The 19142-nt window shown below is 30.6% G+C and overlaps 3 protein-coding genes across 4 annotated transcripts in view; 1 reads left to right on the forward strand and 2 right to left on the reverse strand.

Annotated features, from left to right (window-relative positions):
* The window catches only part of LOC110996170, a 44614-nt gene extending 40671 nt beyond the window's left edge, over positions 1 to 3943 (reverse strand). For both annotated transcript variants that reach the window (XM_022263724.2, XM_022263725.2), the window contains exons 1-5: positions 3525 to 3943; positions 2009 to 2143; positions 1313 to 1448; positions 713 to 783; positions 88 to 189 (exon numbers count right to left, since the gene is read on the reverse strand). In XM_022263724.2, coding sequence (XP_022119416.2) covers positions 88 to 189; positions 713 to 783; positions 1313 to 1448; positions 2009 to 2143; positions 3525 to 3767 — 687 coding nt within the window. In that variant the 5' untranslated portion in view covers positions 3768 to 3943. The remainder of the gene's footprint in view (positions 1 to 87; positions 190 to 712; positions 784 to 1312; positions 1449 to 2008; positions 2144 to 3524) is intronic.
* Positions 3944 to 4335: 392 nt separating this feature from the next.
* Positions 4336 to 11330, forward strand: LOC110996147. Its single transcript, XM_022263688.2, has 4 exons — positions 4336 to 4738; positions 5047 to 5131; positions 7179 to 7297; positions 7870 to 11330. Exons 1-4 carry the CDS (start codon positions 4597 to 4599, stop codon positions 8040 to 8042), a joined length of 519 nt encoding a protein of 172 aa, XP_022119380.1. The 5' UTR covers positions 4336 to 4596; the 3' UTR covers positions 8043 to 11330.
* LOC110996146 (calmodulin-like protein 4) lies at positions 11326 to 13930 on the reverse strand. The gene is made up of 6 exons (XM_022263687.2): positions 13773 to 13930; positions 13670 to 13700; positions 13182 to 13295; positions 12663 to 12754; positions 12317 to 12424; positions 11326 to 11758 (listed from the first exon to the last, which is right to left on the reverse strand). The coding sequence occupies exons 1-6, from the start codon at positions 13773 to 13775 to the stop codon at positions 11657 to 11659; spliced, it is 450 nt and encodes a 149-aa protein (XP_022119379.2). The 5' UTR covers positions 13776 to 13930; the 3' UTR covers positions 11326 to 11656.
* Between the last annotated feature and the right edge of the window lie 5212 nt (positions 13931 to 19142).

The raw sequence follows: 19142 nt of genomic DNA on the forward strand, positions 1-19142 counted from the left end.
GAAAAAATTTAATAAATTTAGGTTACTATTATAAATTATTAGGGTTAAATAGAAAAAAATAAGAATATAAAAATATATTTGGTATACCTGAAGAATATCTTCGTGTCTGATAAGAAAGTGATCTGGCTCTGGAGGCGGTTCAGCACTTAGCAGAGGGAGAAGGAATTGACCCATCGCCGGAGCTTCCACCTAAGTATCATAAAAATATATCTTTAAAGCGTATACCGCTACTTTTAAAAAAAAGTCTGATTTCACTGTTAACTAAAGAACCTGTTGTCTCTCAAATTAACGCTGTGAAGGAAAGAGACTGATAACTCTAATTCACACAGTCATGAAATCATTTGGTTATAAAATTATAATAGTGAAACTCCGCCGAGATTACATCTATAACATATAGAACTTTAAAAAATCTTAGAAATTTTGAAGTCCATTTTTTTAATATATATTTATTAAATAATGAAACATTAAAAATTATTTTTTAATTAATAAACATGTTGTCTACACCTACATTAAATGATTATTATTTCATTATTATGAATCAGCTCTACGCCCTTGACTTGCAAACTGGTAGTAAATCTAAATTTACAATTAATTTAATTTTTTTGATGTTCATAAGTGTACTTGTTTACCTAGATAAATAAAGATATTTTGTTTCTCTGTTTGTTTGTTTGTTAATACCATATGAATCATTCACTAAGGTAGTTTTACTCACCAATCCCTTCTCATTTTCCTGATAACCACGGCAGATGTCGTCCATTCTACCACCGTCTTTATCTGAAGATGCTGTGAAAACATTGTAATATTTTCATAAAGCTCTCAAGTTGGTGCACAGAAGTTAAAGAAGAAAATATTATATTTGTGGGAATAATAATAGCAATTGAGAAACAGGCACAAAAGTCTCTACCAACCTTTGAGGCAAAGCACCGATACAACAATACACCTTATCATATATAATATAGTTTTCATAATGAGGCAACTAAATTTTTTTTGTCTTATACCAACTTTAGTGTCTTTTTGTATGTTTTCAATTTCAAGATACATGTTTAGGACCTTGACTAAACAAAAAATTATGAGAAAAGTTTGGATTAGGTGTCTACTTTATTCCAAAATAAGATTTTTAATTTGCCTTAGCCTGTAATGATGCTTTCTATGTAACTCTAAGTTTCTTTAGCACTTGCAAAGCAGCATTTTTTCCTGGACGCAATAGGTGTTTGGTGTTAACTACTAATGTACTATACAAAAATTGTGTTTAAAAACTGATAATTAAATTAAGATGTCATTATTTCCGGAAGCTTGATTTAAGACAACTTACAAGAGTCATCCAACTCCGTCCATTGGTCATCAGAATCTGAGTCAGCACCCACATCAGACACGTCCGACACGACTTCAATACGACGCATGCGAAGCGAAGCCGCACGACGAGCTGCAATACTGCGACGACGGCAAACCTATGGAATTCTTTGTTTACTACTAAATAATTAATAGTAGAAAAAAGAGTAGAGAACGTCAATACAGACGAAATAAAACTGACAGCAGGTCCAAACTGGAGGAGAGTCGCCTTGGACAGAACAGAGTGGAAAGAATTGGTGCCTTTGCCGAAAGGCACACTGTTATTAGGGACATTCTATAATTTTCATGTATATATAGTAACTTTAACAGTAATAAAGGCTATTTTATTTTATTAAATAATTAATGTTAGCCAGACCCTCACGGGCTGAAAGCCTTTACCAAAAAATCATTATATGAGCTTGGGACTGAACCTCATAAACAACACATGATTGTATGGTAAAGGAAATATTAAGAAAATTAACAACAGATGGAGAATTGTCTCCGTAACTTTTTGGACCATGTAGACAATTTGATTTTCTTTTGTAGGTATGGTTATCGTTTATATACTGCGGACGCACATTCATAGCCAGCTCACACATATATACTTAAAAGGCTGTCTGTTAAGTTCAAATTTCAAGTTTTGGTCAAGATAAACATTCTTTTATTTCTTAGACCTTACCTCTTTTCCTTTTGCAATAGTCCGACGCCGCTGCGTGCGATGAGGTCGAGAAGCCCGTCGGGCTTTCGCCCCTCGAGCCCCAGACCATGAAGATGATGTAGATGATGAGCCACTGCCTGATGCGCGATGACCAATCTGAAATAGCAGAGACCCATCAGAAATTGACTTTGTTTATAAAATATTTTTTTAAATTTACTTTTTGATAATTTGATAAATCTTAGCCTAAAAGTACTGAATAACAGTATATTATTTACTAAAATGAGCTTTTATGCAACTAAAGTTCAAATGCACATCTACTACAGTTAACATGTGTATGTTATATTGAATATCGTACCATAACTAAAATATTGAATGTATATATAATAATACCATGAAACACCATTGTTGTACATACTGATAACCAGCTACCCATACAAGAAATTACTATTATGTAAGCACAACTTACAAAGCTCCATTACTATATATGATAAATTATTAAAATGCAGAGTGACCCCACATTTATAAGCAACGCCAGAGGATCAAGCCGCTCAGATAGGGATTGGTCATCGACAATTTAAACCTTCTCTGCCCTTGCCACAGGTGAGAACAGCACTCCATGTGGGTCTGAATTCGATCTTTATATAGTTGCAAGCAGTGGCCTGGAGTAAAGTTCCATCTCGCCTTGCTGAGCCGACCAAGCTTTTTGGAGGCAAATTTAGCGTTCCCCTCCAAATGACCGCAAAACTTAATGTTGTTTAATATGTCAAGCCAAGTATTCTAGTGCTGGCTGTGGCTTTAAGAGTATTTTCAAAAAGATGAGTAGTTACAAAGGGTGGTTTTTGGTGGTAAATGCTAAACTTGTGTCTTCTTAGGGTTAAATTGGACTAGGTTTAGTCTGCCCCAGTCTCAGACACCATGTAGTAGTTTCGACTTCAGACACAAGTTTGTTCTGGTAACGTAAAGAAACAAATTCCTTAAACTAGCTTATATATATATAATTAAACTAATTTAATATTGAAATTTTGAATTTGAATATTGAAATTAAAAATGGGAATATATATATAAACATCAATGATTACTATCTAGTTCAACAAGAACCTAGATATCCTACTTTACCTTATCCTACTCTTAAACAGGTAGTAATCTTGCTTGTTTTGATAAATTTAAGGAAGTTATCCTCATAACAATTGGTAGTATTTGTATTTGGAAATCAATTTATAAACAACTTTTACTTCATGATTTTGGTAGTGTTCATGTCAAAAGGTCAATGACACATTCCCATAAAATATATTTTCTATTATTAAAACCTCTTATATTATATTTTTACAAACCTCAGTCAAACAATCAATACGGAAAATGTTTAAATTACCAGTAACAAATGAAATTTATATGAAAATGTGCACCTAATAGTCAGTTCGTTTCATTTTATTTTCCACAAATCTATACCTACTAATATCACATATAATTTTTAAACTGTGTAACAGAATACCACCATCAGTCGGAAAATAGGAAAAGGTAGTAAAAGTATGTTACTTACAGCTATTTCGAAAAGAGACGGAAAATCTTGTTGAGGCTCGTCTGCCAGGCCCGCAAGAAGTCCTAGTTCCGCCCGTAAACCCGCTAACTCGGCTCCAATCCGATCTGCGCGATCAGCATCCCCCAATTCATCCTTTAGGATATCTCCTATTTCATCCGACACTGCTGCCACGGCAGACTCAAGCTCATCAGAAGGTCTCCCGGCCTCCGTATCACTCGAACATTTCGGCATGGGAAACATCATTTACAAACAAAAATTTCTAAAATACACGGTAAACGATACATCTAAAGTTCAAGAACGTTGTACGTAATCACAGTAGCTTTTCAATAACGATTTGGATGATTTGAAAAACCATTTTCTCTTACACACCAAGAGATCCCGAAGATTTTGACAATACCAATATGGCGACGGTATTTTTAGGAATTTATGATCAGCCGTAGACGGATGGAGCATCAAATTTCACTATGGCAACTTCGAGTGTTTAGAGATTAAAAATAATAAAATTGTATTTTTTAAGGTATTTATATTTTTAGTTATTTCCTTGCAAATAAGAATGCATATAAATAATAAATTTATTAAATTTCAGAACTGTTTATTATAATTTTATGCACTTTATCCGATACTGAGTTTTCTCTCTAAGATACATGCAAATATTTCATAAATTTCTTATATATTTTATTATTTTGAATTTTATAATCCAGACTAGCTACATTTTATTGAAATAACTTAGAACTAAAAAAACATTTTGAAAGTAAAATGACATTTAAAATTATTGTGACAGGACGTCACACTTGACGTTTTAGGTCTTAGACGAGCTCCTGACTGTACTGCTTGTCCCTCTGCTATAAAGGTTCATAATGTTCGTAAAAATTTAAAACATAAAATAAGTAATGCAGGTAAAATGCCGCAATGCGTCGGGCGTTATAAATTACATTCGGTATTTTTACATGCTTGTTTAATTTAATTATCTTTAATCGAAACTATTCATCAAATTAATGCTACTTTCAAATCCGAGGAGTTCTTGCGTAGTGCACATTTGACTAAGTTATTTCTTTACTTGCATTATTTTACCATGGCGATTCAAAATAAAGTACTATATGCATTTCGCGGCTGGATAGCTTTTGTGGCCTTCATGGACCTAGGGACAGCCGGCAGATCTTACATAGAAAAAAGGTCCTTTTTAAGCCATAACGGCGAAAATGATCCCTTGGATGGTAAGTAACTTTTATAATTAATCAAACTAGTTAAAATATTATGTTATTCCTATTATCTATCTTAATGACACTGAATAATATTGGTAGCAATCTGAATTTACAATGTAATAAAATAAGTTTCTGAATAAGAGACAAGTGTTTAACATCTGAGTCTGAGTTTCTTTTTAATCTAGTAAGTAGACTATAATTTTTATATTATACAATATAAAAATGGATTACTTTTTATCTCTACCTTGCAAAATTTCCACCTATCTAACATCTGACACAGTATCTACTTTTTACTTTGATATATAAAAATTCTATTTTAGGTACAATATCAAGAATGTTGGGAATGTTTTCTGTGTTGAAAGCTTTGGCATTGATTCATTGCACATTGTATATACATTATAGACCGTAAGTTACTTACAATTATTAATGCAATAATATATTATAGACTGACATTTTAAAAATTTAAGATTAGGATATTTACAAGTTTAATAAAAAAGACATTTAGACTGAAATTGTTAAGGCATAACAAAAATGAAATGTTTATGTTCAAAGGTTCTTTAATTAATTTAAAGAATAATTTAGCCACAGTCTTAGTATATTATTATTCATACTTAAAATAATTTAGAAATAAATAATAGGATTTTGATTTGTATGTGGATCAAAATAATCAGGCCTAGAGGCCCCATTTCTGATATTGTTTGGAAAGGAACTTATTATTGGGTAATAATATTTTTTTAAATAAATTACTAAATTTACATTACTGCCTTTTCTATCTGCATAAAAACACAATTTTAATTTAATGTGAAAAAACTTTTTATTCATATACATTCAACAAGCCTCAAGAATTATCTCTTGAACTCTGTATATATTTTTTGTAAAAGCTTTACTGTATCACTCTAGGGTTGTCGGTCTTTTATACAATGATTATGATTTTATAACCACCAAGAAATCCTTCAAAAGTACTTAACCACTTACCCTAGATAGGTACTATCACCACTCGTTTGGTACAAATGGGTCAAGAATCAGATCATTGAGATTGAATTGCTCTTGATAACTATGTTGCAGTTGAAATCAATTATTTTTAACTTGATCTGAGATTTCAATTAATTTATAATCTCGGCAAATCAGTTTTCGATTATTTCAGTAATTAAGGATGTTTTTAAACAAAAATCGCGTCAATAATAAAATTATGGTTATATAGACCGCTACTACTATTAAAAAAAATGACTATGCCAAATTAATCTCTCGCCTTGTTTTAATATAGAATATGCCTAGGTATGCTTGCCTACTCATTTCAGAGTATAACTACCTGGCAAACAGGTAAGTCAAAATATGTGACTCCATCGATCTGCTAACTTCTAGCATTGCACTGATAGTTTTTGATACACAGAATATGCCTAGATGCATATTCTGTGTATCAAAAACTATCAGTCAAATAAATTTCATTTGGTTATCAAAAGGATGAAGGTGATGAAAAAAAAATCGATAAAAGTTAATTTAATTCAAAATAGCCAGTACCACTTTTCGATAGGCAAGCAATTATAGGCATATTTGTTTATAAAAAATATTTAATAAAAAATACGTCACATCTGGTTATCAGATCGGTGAAGGATGACCTCCCACGGGCTCTCCTACTATATCTAATAGGGTGTGTAACAGACCAGAAAACTGTGATTTCATTATAGTCACTTAAAATTGTTTTTTTTAAGCGTTTTTACTGTTTTGTTATTTAAATAGTTACTTGTCGGAATTAGCTGTGTAGCCTTGCAACAAAAAGTTGAAAGAATCAAGGGTTCTTGAAAAAAAAACAAAGGCTGTTTATAAACAATGCTAGAAGATGAGTTGCTCCAAGCCGAACCGACAAACCTATACATATCAACTACAGTAAACTCAATATTAAACTCGAATTGGTACAATGAATAAAAAAATATTCTAAACTTGCTTTGGTTTACAACTTTATTCTGGCAATTGCTGACAATTACTTCAAACAGTTAACAATAATATAACTAACAAGTTTGATATTATAATATCAAACTTGTCGTTAGGTATATTTTGTAACATTCTGATTCTAATATAAAAATGATAGAAAAAAAACGCGGAAACCTTCGAATTTGACGGGCGCGATTTTTGTTTGAATTTGCTTTTTTTATTATGCATAAACTGTAAATAATTAAAACAACGAATTATAATAATCCCATACTTGACGCTGACTAATGCACAAACCGTGTTAGAGCCAAAATAATAAAAAATGATATTTTTCTTCTGATATAAATAAACTCAACAAAATGAACCGTTAACACTCTATGTGATAATTTAAACATTGTTAAAAAGATTCGTTTACTTAAATATGTCTATATAAAACTGCTAATATAACGATTACTTTAGCCGATATATCCATTGTTTATCGTGAATGTTCACACAACCCAGACGTATGACATTCTATATATTTCAGGGTTGTTTCGATGGGTTACTGGTCGCTGGTGCTGAATATCGTGCTATATTTCTCTGAAGCCTTCTATTTTCACTCGACTACTCTCAACTTTTACGTAGTCTTCCCTTGTATTTTGAATAGTGAGTTATTTTTTATATTTTCTTTGTAATATTAATATTTGCTTTTACTATACATAATATTCTCTTTTATACTATACTAAACGCAACGCTTTTTAGAATCAACTACTAAATACTAGGGTCATAAACATTTGTAATTGTATAGTAATTCTACGGGAATTATTATTATTTTTTTAATTCATTTTTTGTAGGAATCCCCGAAAATGCATTTCGCTTTCAAGCATAGACAATGTCCCACACATTATATTATGGCCAAAATATGTATATGTAAAAAAGTATATAATTATTGTTGACGTAATCACCAAATAAGAAAATCAAAGACAGGGTGTCTAAGGCCCCTGTAGAGTGCTTACCTAATACTTGAACGGCCCCTATATGCTAATATTAGTTGAAAAGGAAAACATCGTGAGGAAACCACATCCGCCTAATATCCTAAAGCGCGTGTCAGCTACAGAAGGCTGAACACCTACTTTCCTCTCAGAATCATGATCACGAAACAGATTCAGACATCTGAGACTGAGTTTCTTTTTGTTATTTATGCTCCATTTTACTAATTTCAATCCTTTTATTGCCAGTACTTACCCTCCTTGGATTAATCTACCTGCCATCGAAAATAAAACTTTGGGGTACCATTCCCGGTACATCAGGGATGGAGAGGGATCTAGACGATGAAAATGTGCAAATACTACGACAGATGGGCAATTTCCGAAGACGAAAAGGAAACCCAGTAAAAAATAAACATGTTTGATTGACAGGTATAACTAGAGATAAGCAGATATTGGGCGTTAAATATGCCATGATTCTAAAGCAAGCTATATGTCCAATGTATACACTATTAGTATCTCTCTATCTCTTGTCTCGCTTTCGCATTTGAGTGCGGCAATAATGACCAACCCGCAGTTATGGTTAGGTCGTTTCTAGTCAATATTTACAATTTAGTAAATTAAGATTTTTTTGTACCAAATGTTCTTTACAATTAAATACTCGTTCGGAGATGTCGCCTAAACAATTTTGTTTAAAAAATATTCACGAATGTATTCTTTAGAATACTTGATGACTGTATTGTTGTCAGTTGTAATGAGAACGACATGCGACTTATGTAACTTTGAAATCTGCTGAAACCTTGGCTTATATAAGTCTTGCAATCTTTTCTAGTCAAACCTTATTATTAGGCTTAGAAGTTTTTGGATTTATAGTACTTTGTCTTAAGGTGCACAATGTTTTTTTGCAAGGCACCTTCCTATTCACCATTGCCTAATAAGATATATTCAATGTGACTCCCTCATTACTTGTCGCTTGAATGTTTTGACATCGGATTTACACTCTAGCTATTTTTTTCTTTTTTTTTTGCGTTGTATTGAAAAATGTCAGTTGTCAGTTAGTACTCGGAATGTTCGCAGTAGCTTGCGCGATGACCAATAATATTTTATCGTTTTAATGTACCTTTAAAAAAACAGTGAAGTTTCTTCGATCGTAGATTTTTGTGTTTTTAATTGGGGGCGTCCATAAATAACGTGAGGTGTTTTTGTTTTTAAATTTTCTGTTGCAGAGATGGCTTTTAGGCTCAACCGTTTTCCTATTTTTTTGTTTGTAATCAGAAAAAATAATTGCGTGATATTTTCCAACGTAAGATTAAATGAGATTTGACTCGACCCTCTCTTTAACACCTCACGTAATTTATGGACGTCCCCTTGTTAAAAAATCACGCATTACCTACATAATAGTTTCTAAAATACGTGACCAAATATAGTAGTATGTTGTAAAACATAATAATACTTATTATATACCTTGTGCAACATATGGCTTCCCTCCTGCCACCTTTTTACGGGATTAACCTTACATCCGCATTGTAAGGAAACCGCAAAGAGCTATTTATAAATTGTTCGTTATTTTTCGTTATTAGCTATCTTAATTTTGAATTTAAATTACCCTGGAAAGCAAAAATATTTTATTTACCTTTAAGTGTGCAGTTTTGCAATAATCTCCTTAGTTTAGTTTATTTCATATTTTTAATCTTAATGCCGTATCACCTGAAGTTTGGGACAGAGTTGGTTTGTTTGGTAGATTAAGTCTTCTCAAAAGCGTGGAACAGATAGACATGGCATGTATATTTTAATATAAAGGAAAACCTAATTTCCAAATTTTTATTAGATTAAGGGAAGACACAGTAGACTGCATTAGCACTTAAATAATTCCTTAGAATTAGAAAGTTCAATGTATTAACCGCCAATATTAAACTAAATAGAATTTTACGCCAATAAACCATAGTAATTTTCTATACGTAGATAAACACAATAAAAAAATGGAATAATTTGTACAAATCTGTGCCAATGCAATATATTAAATGTTATTTATAATATAAGCTCTCCATAGTAATAATATTTCGATTGGGGGCAAAGTATCTGTTTCTATTTTGTTAACATGAAACTTTTGTCTGGATATAAAAATTTCCACTACACTTTCCTTGAGACCCTTATATACAGCTAAAAAATTAAATAAAAATAAAATACATTTATTTTGGAACATAAGATCATCAAGGTATCACTTATTCCACGTCATTAAATTCGAACCTGTAGGCATCCCCTACTCTTCGGCAAAAAAGACAGAGGGTGTAGGCCGAGAGAAAAAGTTGGCGTAAAAAACTCTAGGTACTCTTTTAAAAAAGCAAATCATCAAACAATACTACAACAGTAGTTTTAATAATGGACTGCATACTATTGAAAACTTTGTTAAGAGTATATATACGAATGAGTATGTTCTTTATTACTTTAATGATTTTTATGCTGATTGAAACCTTTGTTTATTTTCGTAAAAATGTTGTTGTGGACAGTGGACAGAATATACTTATTATAAAAGTGGAATAAAATACTGTCGCGCTTGGTGTTGGAAGTATTTAGTCCTTCGGTCCGGAGTCGCTAATATCGTTAAAAAAGTAAGTCGTTAGATTTCACAATTTAAGCAGTCCTCTGCATCCGTAAAGTAAGCCCATAACTATATTGCATAAGTTATGGGATTACCTAACCTTTTTAGACACGATGTGAATGCCTTCATCAGCCTGCCTGTCCCTGATCAGGTCAGAGTTTTCCTTTTTTAAGACGTCATCCACATATCAAATTTGACACACTCTAATTACTTCGTAGGTATTGCAATGTGTTTTGAATATTTATAGAATACTTTGAAACAATTGAGTTTCTTTAATTCGCATTTTTTTTTAACATATTAAACTAGATAAGGCAGTGTTTTTGTTAGTTTGTTTACCTTTTCGTGTTCATGCCAGTTTAAATAAACTTGCAAGACCCCTTGATAGATTTTAATGTTTTGATTTGTCTTGAGTTTACATGATTTTAATAAACTATTGACATTTTTGTAAGCTATGTAGTTCTGCTTTTCCAGAATAAGTTAGTATAAAGAAGAGAAAACTATGTTCTGGCTGTGTCAATTCATTTTATCACAATGAAATTGACAGTCTGGACTATAACGTAGATTTATAGAATATCTGGAATACGTATAGTACTTATTGCTTTAATAGTTTTTTTTACTGTACTTATAAAAAACAATCCTATATATTATAACTGTGAGTTCTGTGCAACAAGATGTTAAAAGATATTACAGTATGTTAGCCTGTTTACAGGTTAAATTAGACTGAAGACTTTAAATTCTGCACATTATTTATGTTATTGCCATAGTGACAGGTAAAATTACGCATTCATTATTTTATGAACAGAAAATTAAATATCGCCATGTAAATATTGACTTTATTTATATTATATTACTAATAAAAGAATTTCAATTCAATTAAGTACAAGTCAGTAAGTGCCACCGTATTTTTTTTTTCAGTAAGTGTCACTTAATCATAATTTTAGGAAATACGTTATTGTTTTTTTTGTTATTTGTATCATTTGTGTATACTTCTATTTCTGTATACGACTCACATTTATAATTTATTGTAGTATTATATAACGAATATTGTCAAAAGGACCACACTCACATAGTGCCATATCAATTTGTTAAGTTTTACAAATAAAACACGATTGAAAATATAATTGTTTTATTTACCTTCCACCGTTTTTAAATATAATAGATAATAATACTTAGCTTAGAAATAGTTATTCACATGTCTGTTAATTGCATTTGAATACTGCATTTTTGTTTGTATTTGAAGAAACTGTTAGAATATAGGTAAAATATTTTTTAAGCAACTTCTTTTAAAACTTTTGGCGCTCGGTACAGTTTACCTCAGTTATTATACTACTACTAATATATTTTCTAAATAATAAATACTGTAAAAAATTGGATGGGACATGAAATTATTTTTTTTTTAATCTACTTCTAATTGGTCCCATTTGTGTTTCAATAGCTTGCTTAATAGTAATCGGGTACAGGCGCGCACGCGATCTTCACAAAGTCCTCATAACGAACAGATCCATTGTTGGAAACATTTGCCTCACGGAATATGTTGTCTATCTGTAAGCAAATCATCAAACTTGGTTCGATTCCAGACAATAAAATACACAGTCAGCAATAGCAACTGAGTTGATTGCTTGCAATTCTTAAAACGCGTAGGTAGTACATACAGTCAAGTGTTATTAAAATAAACTTCAAAATTGTTAATAGATAATTACAGTTAATATTATTTATTTATATAAATAGATGAAGGTACCTCGACACGGGTTTAATTTGACCCATATCTCAAAGAAAATAAATTAAATGCCTTTAATCTGTTCCAACACCCATAACATTTAATGTATATGCAGAAAACAAACAGCAAACAGACTGAGGTGGGAAAAACTCTTAAGTGTAGTATATGATTCATCATATCAAATCTTGCTCTAGTTTCAAAGCAAAACATTGCTCAGCTGCTCATATATAAAATAAATTCACTCTTAAATACACACAATATCAAGATACTAATGTAAACATATTTTGTCCTCTATTCGTGTCCAATACAAAGTGTATGAAAAATCTTTCCCACCGTCAAAAACCAAAATTATTTTATTTGTAAGGCAAAAGTACTGTACTAACCTCGCGTGCTGATAAACCTTCGCCCCAATTCTGTAGCAAAGTCCGCAACTGTTTTGCAGGTATTGTTCCATTTTTGTCATTGTCTGCTGCTTTGAATGCATTCACTACCTGAAATGTGGATTTTTACATTAATTGCATAAAACTTTTTGCAAATAATAATTTTTAATAAAACAAGTAAAAAAATGTGTTTCCTAATAAATGACTCCAAGACAGAATAATTTTTCGTCAGCCATGTTCCACTAAAGCAACAAATTTTTCAATTTACAAACTGTACAAGGCTGCCCTAATTTCATACATTTTTAATGAATAATAGAGTCTAATGTGAAATATTTATGTTCTCATTCACCTCGTGTGGTAGATTTTCAGCTCTGGAATGTATGTGCATCACCTCCAAGAAATCTGCAAAGGACATTTTACCACCTTTTCCTTTCAAGTAGCCTGAAAAATGTATACTACAAAATTACTGCATAATATATATAGTATCTAAAGAAAATTATAGAAATTAATGGCATGGCAGGGATCAAGTAAACATATTTACAGGAAGTAAAATATTAAGTTATCTTAAGATTATCTTGATATATCACTAAATTCTTTAGATTAATGTAATTTTATATGGCAGTTGTTATTTAATGTATAGTAATTGTATGAGTATAGCATAGCTATTACTATATTGTTTTCTTAGTCAATAACAATAAATTTATTTATGGTAATAAATTAATCACAGAAAACAATATACATATTATTTTATAAAAATGACACAAGCTTTAAAAGTCATATTGTTCATATAAAATTTCATAATAGACAATTTAAGACTTATTAAAACAAATGTGCAATAGTATAATAATCCTTAATTTATTTCACATACCAGTGAGTTCTTGTATTGTGGGACTCATTCCTAAAGATCTCATGACCACTGTCAATTCATCCAGTGATGTTATCTGTCCTGATCGAGCAAATAAGTAGAAACATTCACGGAACTCTGAAACCAGGCAGAAATTCATTGTTTATAACTTTATACTAAAATATCTAAGCTCTTTTAAATATATATATCTTGTTGTATTACAAAATCATCTGATATAGTCATTACAAATAAAAAAGGAAGGACCAGAGTATTTAGCATTTTAATTAATAATTATTTGTGCATAAAGTATCCTTCTATGTTTAAATACTTATTAATTACAATTAAGTACAAAGACTGAGAATGATTTCATATACCTAGTCTGTTTATAAACAACAGTTATTTGGCCTACTTTGAACTATGATTTTATATACTTATTTAATTAAGTTTACTATATTTGAACCTGAGTTTAAATATGATATTCTAAATTGTAAGTGTGTTATGTTAAGACTTACCATCTATGTCTTGTTCTTTGAAATAGCGAGCCTGTAAGTAAAAAAGATAAATAATAATAATCAATTAAAATCTAAAAAGAAAAAATATTTTAAACATACATACCATTTTAAAATAAATTTAAAAAAGTATAAAAGGCTCAGTTAAAATTCTTCAGGAAAACAATAACTGTATATCTAGAGACTAGAAGTTGTAAAGAATATGAATTTAGAAAACAGTTTCAAAGTAAGATTAGTTTACTTTTTACGATCTGACAAAGTTAAAAGTGGATGGAAGAAAAAGGGATGTGAAAGAATAATCGAATATGGAAAGTATCGGTTTTTTTAAAGTAAAAATCGATTTTTGTACGTGAGTTTAAGAGTTTTTTTTTTAAATTGATAATCATTCATACTCTGCAGAACTAACAAATGTGGCCGTCACTACCGACAATGGTGTAAATATTGTAAAAGCCATTGAATTAGCATTTGGAAGAGCAAATCCTATTAAACATTACTGTACAAAATTCAGTTACGGTGTAAAATAAAAATATTCATCGATAAAGTTTGTAGAATTCTACAATGGTTCCATCAAATCGGAGTTTATGTAGACCAATTGACGAATTCTTAAATAGCCGAAAATATACCGGAAGGAAAAAATGTGAGCCGTCACGGCACGCCTGGCAGATGTGAAACATCGACATTATTTTGTAAAAGTAATATGCAGAAAAGAACAGACTGTGAAAGGAACTAAATATGTCATAATGATAAAATATAATATTACGATATTTTTCCAGATAACGATGACTATTTATTGAATAAACTGAAAAATGTTTATTCAATAAATATTTTTAATGTAAAATTTTCTACTGCATTTAGACTGTTGTATGTATATCATATAGCGTGGTGACGCCGGACGCGTCGCCACGGCATGCGTCGCCACGCCAGAAATCGGTTTTACGTGCGGCTATAGATGTTTCACATCAAAAATTAAACACCCTAGTCAAGACAGCTTAACAGTACCTAGTGTATGTAGAAAGTCGAAAACTATACTAGAACTTTTAATTCGATTCCTGATTCAACAATTTCAATGTTGCAACGTTAAGACGAGTAAGAAATAGTGACGTTGCGAAATTATTGACAGAAACGGAATATTTCCGGATCGATTCCTCTGGTTTATAGTAGTATGTATATCTAAACAACTACTTTAATAGAAACTAAGTATATAAGGAAATTAAATATTTCTGAACGGATAATTTAGTTATGACGATTAATTTTACTAAGGATTTTAGAGTTTTCTTAAATAATTGTGTATTATTAGTAATCATGAAGAATAAGACATGAGACGTGAGAAATAAAACAAATAGATGTATAATTTTATCAATCGTCGCCGTCGTCGCTACGCTGTCACTTTCTGTAACATTTATTATTAATGTGTCTGTGATATTGTCAATTAACATATCTAGCCTACTCATTTTTCCCTCTTCTTTTACAACTTCAAATAAATTCCCACGTCTGTCAATTTGAATTTTATTATTTTGAGCTACATGCCCCTTTATCAGCGCCCATATCAATTCGATACGGTTCAGTTCGCATTGGTACGAGGACAGTCTTAAAACCGTGATCCGATGTTGTGCTGCCATTTCGTCTACAGCGTACTTACTAAAAGACTCTGTGTACATCACTACACTTTTATATGTGGTATCATTATTTTACAAAATGACAGTAGTTAATGTCAAATCAGGAATTGAATTAAAATTCGTGGTATAAAGTTAATATTTTGAAGTTTTAGTTTATATTTTATAATGAATCATCAATGCGGGAATAAAATAATAGATGCAGATAAATATGAAAATATCATGTCAGCAAATTAGTATAGTATTTCTTACTTTTACTTCAAAGTAGTTTTCTGAAGACTGAAATTCAAACATATTATTTATATTGGATCCTTATATACATTAAGTTTACATTAAGTACGGATATTTACATTAAGTTAGTGAAATTGTTCTTTAATTTGCAAAATACATTATATGACTTGTATGCTAAAGATACTTGTTTCTTGTAAACATTATTGACCATAATTAGTATTTCTAAATATATTAATGTAATTAGAAGCTAATGATATAATATTGATTTAAATTTTTTAAATTAAGTTGGTTTATGCTTCATGAACTTTGGAAATATAAAATCTAGTGGAAAAATAACGAATGGTAGGCAGACATTTTTAATTATTCATTACCTAAGTTAATATTGAGAAATGTATTATAATAATTAATGAAAAAACTTTAAATTCATATCCCTTAAGAATTACTGACATTATTTGGTTATACTTTAATTGATAATAAGTAGCAAAGGAACAAATCAAGTAATTTTGAATGTTCTAATATTAAAGTTACCTAGTGAATAAACCTTGGAGCTATCTTACACATGTTAGTTTTCAAATTGATCAAAGCATTAACAAAATAAATATTATATTTTCAGAAAAAGAGAAGATAATAAGACAACTAAAAGTATTAAAGAAACCACCAATGGACTGGATGTAATAAACTGGACTTTTAATTAATTCATGTTTTATATTATGTACTTGAAATGGAATTTGATAATGAGGGATGAAGTATTTTATAAATAATGTAAAACGTAAGAGGAGAGAAGTAAGAAATAGTGATTGATTTGAAGTTATTTTACCTACATGTTATCTTTATAAGTTCAGTTTTAATGTGAATTATACATTAATTATCAAAAAATATATTAGTAGATTTTGGGAAGAATTATATCTTTAAAAATAATCTCTATTTTTTCCACGTCCCAAAATGTCACTGGAGATTTTTTTGTATGTTATGTATCAAATGTTGGTATACAATGTTACAAAGTACCTAAATAATTTTATGAAATCATCAAAACATCTAATGTTAGGTTTTATGAATTCAATAATATTTTTTACAGAAGAAAAGAAAAAACAGTGGCAGAAACATTGCTTATTGTACTTCCTGTATGTTAAAAATAAAATAAATAAAACACAGGTCATTCTTACTCATATTTATTTCACCGGAATATTGCTACAGGTAAGAGTAATGTGAACCACTTCTATGACTTTTCCTACTTACAAGACAGACAAGATGACTGAATTCAATTGCCAAAAATAAAACTGTTATTCATTCCTTACTTAAAAATGATTTGCATTCACATACATATTAACTAGTAGCAAATCTCTGATATAAACAAAAGTTAAATCAATAACGGCAAAATTCGATCTTTGTCTGATTGAAGTCCAAACGCACAAACCTGCTTTAATAATGATAACTGAAACTCATTTACACGGCAAATTGAGTGATAATCTAATTAATATACCTCGTTATACCCTATATAAGACTGGATAGAACGAATAGAATAGTTCTGATATATGCCGCTCATGAAACCAAAATAAAAAACATAAAAATTTATACTAAAGTAAATAAAAACTACAACGATCCACGTGTTGAGGCTCTATGGCTAGATGTCGAATATAAAGGAATAAAAATTCTGTTAGCTTGTGTGTACCGTTCTCGATCCTGCACTATGCAAGAACCTGACCAAGTGCTTTTTGATATAATCGATAGTGCGTCCTTTGAGAACACGGTACTTATAATAGGTGATTTCAATTTACCACAATTAAAATGGCATCTTAACCAAGTAAAAAACTAGATAAAGTCCTTTTTTAATATGTTTTCTAACAGTAATTTAAATCAATTTGTAAACCAAATCACAAGAAAGAGAAACGACGAGGAGTCATCGTTGGACCTTGTACTTTGCGTTGACGATACTCTTATAAATGAGGTACGTTATTATCCTCCAGTTGATAGAAGTGACCATTTGGTACTCACGGTCTCTCTACAAATAATTGGTAATGGAGTAAAATCTAATAAAGAGACCCAATATGACTTCTATAAAGCTGATTATATTAGTATAAGTAACCAACTTGAATCCTTGATTATTCAAGGGAGCTCATCGGATGATTTGTGGATCAACTTTAAAGATCAAATCCAAGACGCAATTAAAATATCCATACCTCTTAAAACTAAAAGCAAGAATAAAAACCTACTAAAGCCGGGGATAAATCATGAAATATTACATCTAACTAAGAAGAAAAAAGAACTATGGCGTTTATACAGAATAACCAGGACTGATAGCATGTACAGAAGATACAGATATACAAATAATTTACTCTACCCTCTGTTGGTGTTTCTTTATAGTCTCTTATTAGGGTTGCCTGGAAGAAATCGCTTGTAAGCGATAAGGCCGCCCTTTGCCTTATATCTTTTGTAACTGCTTTTTTTATTATGTGTTAGTTTTAGTTGTTATATTTTTTTACAAATAGGGGAGCACATATCGGCCATGAATGAGGTTCTGCTGCTGTCTCAATACAATGAACAACGCTTTCTGTCTTTCACCAACAATTGCCAGTGTCATTTTAATGAGACAAATGCTGAACCACCATTGTTATCATGTGAGCCTAGTGTACAGAGTGACAGTTTCATAGAAAAAGTTTTAAAATTATAAATAAAAACTTTATAAATAAAAGTGAAATTTTGTTATTTAGTGATGATATAGGGAAAAATATTGGCACTAAATTATATCAGTCCTCCGGCAAAACTGTAACTAATTATTGTATGCCTGGAGCCACCCCTGTTAACATTTTAAACAAAGTGCTGTGTGGAAACTATACAAGTAACACAACCATAATATTGCTTTTTGGGAGAAGGGGAAATGTAGGACAAAATGAACTGTTGTCATATATTGATAAATTAAAATCACTTAATGTAAAGAATATTATCTTGTTTACATTTCCTTACATCAAAGATGCACCTAAGGAAAATAAAATTAGACATAAGTTGAACATGCTATTGCACAATAGTTTAACAACTAATAATATACAATTAAATTGTGACTTAGGTACACTACCTAATTTAATTGACTTAAATTGTATATTTAAATATAACTATTTATTGACAAAGGATAGGTTCCACCTACCTAATTATTATTTACAACAGATAGCTAATATGCTATCTTACTTTTTATTTACAACTAAAGCTAAACATTTAGCTTTTCAGACAACTGCTTCTATTGAGCAGTTTAGTTTCTTAAAAGGATGTAGTGATACTTGTAGTAACACTTCATGTATTAATAATAATTTCAATTAGATAGTGTGACAATAGAGGCGACCTCTAGCAATAATTTTTTACAACTCGGTTCAACAAAAACATGTAATACTACTAACAACAATTGTTTAAACTTGATGCATCAAAACATGCAAGGTATGTTGGGCAAAGAGTTAGAATTAGAGTTATTTTTAAAATCAGGTAAAATTGATGTCCTATGCATTACCGAACATTGGCTTAAAAAATGCCAAATCATCTTTAACTTTGATCAGCACCAAGTTGCAAGTTCGTTTTGCAGATTGTCGGCGATTCATGGGGGCTCTTTGATTATTGTTAATAAAAATTTGAAGTATAAAGAGCGTAAT

This window comes from Pieris rapae, chromosome 22, assembly GCF_905147795.1.
Source record: "Pieris rapae chromosome 22, ilPieRapa1.1, whole genome shotgun sequence".
Classification (NCBI taxonomy): Eukaryota; Metazoa; Arthropoda; class Insecta; order Lepidoptera; family Pieridae; genus Pieris; species Pieris rapae.